The 8,463-nt window shown below is 37.4% G+C and overlaps 1 protein-coding gene across 1 annotated transcript; it reads right to left on the bottom strand.

Annotated features, from left to right (window-relative positions):
* On the bottom strand, positions 812 to 4,858 carry LOC109823634 (aspartic proteinase Asp1-like). Its single transcript, XM_020389919.1, is given in 10 exon segments — positions 812 to 1,070; positions 1,178 to 1,265; positions 1,342 to 1,414; positions 1,737 to 1,934; positions 2,045 to 2,085; positions 2,088 to 2,170; positions 2,592 to 2,825; positions 3,176 to 3,408; positions 4,280 to 4,397; positions 4,500 to 4,858. Coding segments are annotated over 9 exon segments (1,155 nt in total). The 5' UTR covers positions 4,382 to 4,397; positions 4,500 to 4,858; the 3' UTR covers positions 812 to 967.

Genomic DNA, 8,463 nt, shown 5'->3' with positions numbered 1-8,463 from the left:
AAGTGGCAGCTCTACAGTGGCTTTCCCCCTTCATTTCACCCAACCAAACGGACCCTTGGGAGCACGTTAGACAAGTTTCCTTCGATAGATCCTAGACTTCAGTGACCCGTATGGTTTGCAGTTTAGGGAACTTCCAATATTATCTGGTCCCACTGCCAGCCGGTTTTCTGTTATCTTATAGAATATAATTTCATATATACTATTAGTTGTGTTGCATGAAGTTATATTCTTTACGAACTTGTTAAATTTAGCAAAACCAAAGAGATTATAATGATCTTATTTGTTTATCCCCAATTGCTTTACTACTGATTCTTTCAGTATAGTTTCTTTCAACTGTCTGCATCAAAAAAATCAGCTCCTTATTTCTTTTCATCTAGCAACTATATTGATAAATTTAACAAAAAAATCAGTATAGTTTAAGAACTTTGGCAATACATTATGTGAACCTATGTTTGACGAACTGTTCATTGTGATAATCTTCAAGGTTGACCTGGTTATATCATAGATCACAATTTTAAGTCAAAATTTCTTAGGTCTGAATACAATTTGTAATTATATTATGTTTCCTCCTTGCTGATGGTCACTGATGTTTCGATATAACCGAAAATGATCCTTGCTGTTTTGTTCCTTAGGTACCACTTTTTCAAAGAGATTTACCTGGTTTAGTATTTTGCTCGATTTGCAGGCGGGATAATGTACAGTTCGTGCCAATTTGAGGAGGAAGATGCAAAGGTGCCTCTTTTCTCGTGTAGATTCGATGTTAGCCTAACTGGAGACACTGCAGTTGGAATTTTGTTATACTTCTTTGTACTTAAAACGAAACAGCACAACAGTTAGATCTCTTTTCTTATTTATTCTTTTGATAATTCATGAATGTATGTATTTGTAGACACCCAATATGGAAACATAATCATCCTTTTCTACTACACAACAGTCTCAACAAAGCCCTTCTCTTATCTTCCCACGATCACAGTTCTTTGACATTGAAATTCGCAGGGCATTCTTCAGCAAGGATGCTGGCAAACCAAGGCTCAGAGTAGCCGTCATCAAACCCGTAGACGCCATCGACACTGTTTGAATAGAAAGAAAAAGAGGTTCAGCGTGAGAACCTCCCACCCTTTCCCCGTATAAAAGGAAGTAGTAGGTAGTAAATCATCAGAGAGGAGAAGTTCCAGACTTTGGAAGCCTGTCGCAGTTCACTCGAGCCCAGCCGATTTGTTGCTTCTCGTTGTCGTAGACCACCATTACATCCTGCATCGAGATATCTGCAAACATTTCAGATGAAATTAGTTTGGTTGGTTCTGACAAATTTTTTCGAAGTAGCGGATTCATTGTATCTACCTCCGATTATGTTGAGATCCTTGAGTCCTACTTGGGTTCCGTTGAGTATCCCCAAGCATGCATTGCCATGTTTCTGCAATCAAAAGCAGCTACTAATTCTTTTCTTGGGTGAAGTGCGTATATACCTCCTATCCCTTCATCACTGGGGACTAGATATTCACTACTTCTGAACCTTTATATTACCATTTAGATCTGCTGGTGTCTAAATGGAGTTATATATTTTAATGGGGAGCGTTGTTTTAGAATCGATTAGAGAATAGGGGGCCTAAGATTTGATAAAACAGTAACTTTGGGAGTAAAAAAAATAGAGTGGCAAATGGGTGTTGGTAATAGGAGTGCATAAACATTTCTTTCCTTTTATCACGTAAAAAGATCGAAAGGGACGGAATGCTCACCGTAACGATCAGATAGTTCTCTGGGGGTATCTCCATCTGAGCCGCTTTCCTCCCGTTCACAAAGTTCAGAACTAAACTCTTGAAAAACTTCTTCACATCCAGTAGAGACTTGAACGGCTTGGCTCCCTTCCAGCAGATTGGAAGCGCGGGGTCCTCGACTGCCTCTTTCAGTGGCTTCTTGCGTAAATCATTCTTCAACTGTTACAGTCACAATTTCTATTTTGCATTAGTTTCTCTGCTAAAATTAAAGAAAAGGGGAAAAAAATTCTAATCTCAGCTACAGGAAAAATTAGATTTTTTTTTTTTACCGCCGTGAGGAATGCTTGATATGGCTGATTCGTGAAGTAAGTGTGTCGAAGACTACAGGCTGTTCTTTGATACCCAAAGACCGCCTGTCGAAGTAAAAGCTCGCTTTTCCTGGTGAGTAGTAGTTCCTAAAAATTGAATCATAGTAAGTAGCGTAGACACAAAATGTATGAGCAAAAAAAAGCGATACAATTTCTTTTGATATTTGCGTTGTTTTCATTATTTACTTCTCGCTCTAAACTGACATCATTGGTATAATAAATTACGTTTTATAACGCCTTCTAAATCTCAAAAAAGTAAATGCCTTAGGGACCCAAAAACATGAGACCCTATATGGGACATGTGAGATGTCGGCTTCCTGTCCCATGATACGCTGTTCATGAACAGCACATCATGGGACAGAAAGCCGACACCTCACCTGTCCCATATAGGGCCCCATATTTTTGGGTCCCTATAACTACAACACCACCCCTCGGAAAAGTACAAGCATAATTTTTGCAATTAACCCTTATTGTTTGTTTGTTCGTTCGTTTTTTTTTAATTTTTTACCGGAGTGTGATGCGAGACATTGGAGCCCAAGTTACACCATAGGAAGGGACGAGATCGTCACCGAAGAAAAGATAGCCTCCTCCTCTCCTGCTCAGGCAATGGCCGAGCACGTTTTTGATCACTCCCTGCGCTTTTAATTGCGACATTATGCTCGCCTCTCCGGTTCCGAGCCCGAGAACACCGTCGGTTGGCGACGGGGCGCTCACGCCTGCGCCTTGCTGGTCGTATCCGCACCTAAAACGAGACAAAAAATATGTATATATTTTTTTATAAGGTTCGGAATCATCCAAATCTCTCTTTTCTCTTTTTCGTTTTAAAAAGACTTGTACTTTTACACAGTCAAGAGTTGTCTGTGGGACCCGCACAAGGGTCATTGTAGTTGGTAACGGTGTACTCTTGCACGTGCCAGACGCAACAAAGTCATCAGCTTCTCATTAGTTTTAATTAAAGTTCCTATATCAAACTATATAAAAGATAAAAGACTTGAGTTAATCAATCAAACACCACAACATTTAATTAATTAATTAATTAATTAACTAATTAATTCGCACACATTTGCTAGAGCGAAGAGCTGGGAATTTCACCCGAATGCGAGCTGAGGATGAACCAGCGAAGTGTTGGCAAGCCTAAGAGCGACCGCATCCGATACAAGAACGCCGAGGCTCGACCACTGATCGGCGTACTGTATCTCGTAATCGCACTGATCCAGGGACTCGCACTCCTGATTCTGATGCGTCGACGCGTGCAGCGCCGCGCACAGCGGATCCTTGCACGGTACCAGACTGTTCTTTCTCGGCCGATACAACGGATGCGGTACCTAACGAAAAAAATTATGTTAAGAAGGCTAAGTATCATAAAACCCCCTTTACCTTCGGATAATTAGCAGAAAACCCCCTCAATTATAAGGACTGTCATAAAACCCCTTTAATTTTATCAGAAAACCCCCTTTAGCTTTGAGATTTTATCAAAAACCCCTCTAATTGAAAGTATGGAAGTTTAAGGGGGATTTGTGATAATCCTTATAGTTAAAAAGGAGGGTTTTCTGATATTTTGAAAGTTCGGGGGGTTTTCCCATTAATCGTCCAGAATTAAGGGGGTTCGATGATGTTTTCCCGATAAAAAAAATGTTTTGCATAACAGCAAGAAACGTATGCAAATTGGAATTTTGTGCGACAAAATTTGGACTCCATCTAACAAATCTTTCAGTGCCATTTGAATTTTTCTTCTCCTTCAAATGTACCGTGCGCTCGAAATAAAATAATGAAAAACATTAGAGGCACACCCTTGGGCACATTCTCAGTCACACCCCCTCACCTGTTACAGAACAGAAGGTTCCACATGAGATTTTTTAAAAAATACAGCTCCTGTACTGTAGCAGGTGAAGGAGTGTGGCTGAGAATATGCGTAAGGGTGTGTCTCTAGTACCTCCCTAAAATAATCCATCTATTTCTATATTAAATCAATTGGGGAGAAAAGAAGAAGAAAAAAAAAACAATTTGTCAATATAGCGCACACATCCAAAATAAATTCCTGAAAGGCGACGCAACCAAATGCATTGAAGCTAAAAGGTAACGGGATTTAGAAGTGCATCTCTGAGCAAATTTGAACACAAGGATACCGCACTTAGAAATTCTAAGAAAATTATGAAAATTTTCAAGGATTTTTTGAATCGATTTCTTAAATCGTACCTTGGAGCAACTAACACAAGGAGCATCGCATTGAAGCCACGTCAGATCGCTCCCAGTATCCACATCAAGAAAATAGGGCTTCGGCGGATCACCAATGCTCATCGATACATAATACAACCTACGGAGGAAAAAAAAATAATCCCCCCAATTTCCCCCCAAAATTAATCAAATAAAAAAATCAAATCTCGAAAAGCTCAAATTTCGAATCTCAATCTCTCACCCGTGAGGGTACACGTCGCCGTAGATCGGAAACACGGCCGACGACGGCGGTTTCTTGACGGCGTCAAGGTCGTCGGCGAAACATGACGGCGGAGGCGGCGGAGGCGATTTCGATTTTTTGGACGGCGAGCTGGCGCCGGGCGGCTGCTGAGGAGAAGGGGATGATGAGGAGGGAGGTGACGAGAAGCAGGGCCAGGGGGATGAGCCTGGCCATGGAGGACACGTGGAGGGAGATTAAGTGGGACAAGTAAGCAGAGGGAGGTGAGATTAAGGGGTTTTGGGGTGTGGTGCTCCGCCGGTGAGAGAGAGAGAGAGAGGAGGAGGAGGAGCGATGAGAACTAGGAAGACCGAGATGGTTTAATTAAGACAGCGGAGTCGTCGCGCTCGTCTATTTGTAGTCTCGAGTAGGACGGATATTTGCGAGTTAGCCCACTTCCATTTTGTTAATTGCATATAGAATTTTATGCATCGTTGATAATTACTAATCCGTCCTTAAATGTGTTTTTTCCCCTTACCTTCTCCTAAGAAGTCATTTAAAACTCATGATTTTTAGTAATCGAGAGAAGATTTTATCAGAGGACTAACATGTGGTAGCCAGTAAAACATAATTAGATATCACCTAATAAAAAAATTTAGTTGGATATTCGATTATCAAGCACCTTGAAGGAGTTTGATGAGAGAAGCAAGAAAGGTACATAAATTAACATGTTAAAGCAGCAAATAATCAATTAAAAAGGGCTATCAATTAAAAAAAGTTAATACATAGTCTTCTGCTGTAAGTTTCATGAAATTGCTTCGAAAAGGTTAAAAAATGAGAGAAGCTTCCATGAGAAGGAACTACAAAAGGGCTTTTTTTTACCTTTGGTAGATTCAAAATTTTACCTTAGCGAAGGAAACATAGAAAATCAGTGAACAGCCCAGGAAAACAGAGTTGAGTAAATATTAAAAATATGAACAATTTTTCAAAACAGCTCCATTTTGTTTTTTAATTTTTAAATTTGACTATTTTTTTATTTACCAAAATCGACCCGTTTTTTATCACGTCAGCTTAATCATTTTTTTAAACAGTCGAGGTTGCTAACCCCGACTATTTAGGAGGGTGTTAACCCCTAATTAGAAGCCTTAAACCCTAAAAAAGTATGTTCTAAATAGTCGGGGTTGACAACCCCGACTGTTTAGGAAAGTGATTAGTTTGACGGGTCGGTTTTGATAAATAAAAAAAGATCGATTTTAAAAATTTAAAAAAAATAGGGCAGTTTTGAAAAATTGTTCTAAAAATATTGTCCCTTATATCATAAGTGGGTCCACACGTACGGCAAAAGGGATAACATTTTGTTTTTTCCAAATGTAACTTTAAACAATATTATTGCTTTAGATTAACCCGTAACTAGATGATAGGGGATCCTTGAGAAATTATTTAAATAATGATCGCTATACTATTAAACCGTAATGTGTTTGCTTTATTTGCATTTGATGTTGGATGAAATTTATAAAAAAAAAAGCAAAGATACATGATGTCTGTCTTATATTTGATTCCACAAATTTTGCCGAAAGTTTATAACAGTTTCATAATTAAAACATAAAGCTTAAATTGCAAAATATGATAGAAAACTTTTATGCTATTATTAGAATGGAAAGGAAACTCTTTTTACATGTTTCTACTTGTCACCATTTAAACTGACTACAAGCTTAAGAAAGCTGGTATTTATTTGATGTCGGTTAATTCCACACTCTTGTAGTACAAATTTTGTGGATAGATGAAAATGAAATTGTAATGAGTAAAAATAAATAAATAGAATTAGTGTGGAGTGCGGCAAAGCATAATCATCTTTATTCCCATTCTAAACTTACCTTCTCTTCTATACCAATCCTAGTCTTGGTCATTAAATTTAGTATTGACAAAGCAAAGATAAAAAAGAGAGACCTTCCTTGGATGCGCACTTTTCTCTCTTCTATACTTCACTAACTTGGTATTTATTCCTTATTTACAAATGTAGGCTTCTTACTTTTATATTGTTAGCTTAAAATATAATTTTATGACACTAGCTTAAAATATAGTTTTAAGTCTCTTGACTATTGGAGGCCAATTTGGGGCTAGTTTTATTATTATTATTATTATTTTGGAGTGCTTCTACTTATTATTATTATTATTATTATTATTATTACTTGAGAAATAGTCAATAGTGGTGTTTGATAATTTTTTTTATTGCATACTTAATGGAACTGATTTTACTTTTACAAGTGTTTTTCTAGAAGCGACCTAAGGGTATTTTCCAAAGCAGAATCACCTTTTTTTTGTTTATATACCATATGTGATATTTATCTTTTGATGAAGATCTTTAAGCACAGTATTACCATACATCTTAACTATTTTTAAAAATAAATTTTAATATATTATTACTAAATTAACTATTTTCAATGGCTTATATTATTATATATATAAATAACTTATTATAAGTTACAGCAATATCAAATTCTTTTAAAAAAAAAGTGACCTTTATGGTTTCAGTCTAAAAAGGCTGTCAACTGGGCCCCTCCTTCCTAGCTTTAGCATAAAACGGGAATCTACAAATGTTGCCCACTACCCAGTCGAACCATGGACAGCTTGGGGGCCAAGTTTCTTAATTGTCTGACCAGGTCAACCCTTTTTTCGGTTCTGTAAAAAAAAAAAAATTTCTCAAAATCATTCAAAACAATAGAAGTCCAGTATAAACTATCCTTAAATTTTTATTAAATTGTTGGGTACGACCCATGCTAATTCTGTATCATGTGACTCGACAATAGCTGAACGAAAATCACCCAAAGTCGCGTGTTTTAATTTTAAGAGGAAGGACAGAATAATAACGTTGTTAGTTACAGAAAGTCCATTGCTGAAATTGGAAATCTACGACGGTTTAGGTGAGGGGGGGGGGGGGGGGGGGGGTTACAAACTAATATTTATATTTGCATTCATAATAATAAAGCGACCACACGTATGATTACTACTATCAAATTTAGTTACCTAATGTCAAAAGTAAGAACATCATTCTTCAATCTTGCATCAACCAAGTACCCACTATCGGTTTAGTAGTCATGAGGAACAAAGTTAACAGCAAACAAAAGGTGAACTTTGTGGGTTCAGTCCAAAAGGTTATCAACTGGCCCCACTTCCTAGCTTTAGGATGAAACGGATATGTACAAATATGACCCACTACTCGTCAGTTGAACTATAGACAGCTTGGGGACCAAGTTTCTCAATCCTCTGAGGACAGTAGAAATCCAGCAGAATAATCCGTTATAAGAGTAGGAAGGATTTACACCATAAATAAAAAGAGGTAAAATTCCTAAACTAACTATCTAACCATCTGTGAATGATATAGATCATCTCTTTCTATGCAGTACTTTGGTAGAATCTTTACTTGTCCGTGAATGATATAGATCATCTCTCTATGTGCAGTATTTTGATAGAATCTTTACTTATCCCGCAAGGTCAACGCTTCTTATGCTGGGCATATCTTATGTTAATAATGTACGATCTGACTCGACAATTAGCTTAACTTAATGAAGTTACCCAAAGTCTCATGTTTTAATTTTAGGAGGAAAGACGAAACGATAATTTAAAGTCATCAGTTAATATTGTGAGTTAGGTAGTCTATGCTGATAATTTGGAAAATATAGGATGGTTTAGGGTGGTGGGGGAATACAAAACACATTATGACCACAGCGCGGACAATGAGTGACATCTAAGGCCAAGTCCATATTTAAATCTGCATTCATATAACAAAGCAATCACAAATACGATTACTATTATCAAATTTAGTTACCTAATGTCAAAACTAAGAACATCCCTTCTTACATCAATCCAGTACTACTATTGCTTTGGTAGTCTTAAGGAGTGAAACACTCTTTTTTATCACACGACAAGAATAAACTAACATCAACCTTTAATTCAAACACTAGCTGGCCAATGAAAGAATGAAACCAAA

The sequence above is a fragment of the Asparagus officinalis genome, chromosome 9, assembly GCF_001876935.1.
Source record: "Asparagus officinalis chromosome 9, Aspof.V1, whole genome shotgun sequence".
NCBI classification, from domain to species: Eukaryota; Viridiplantae; Streptophyta; class Magnoliopsida; order Asparagales; family Asparagaceae; genus Asparagus; species Asparagus officinalis.
This window is presented reverse-complemented; position numbering and strand designations above follow the sequence as displayed.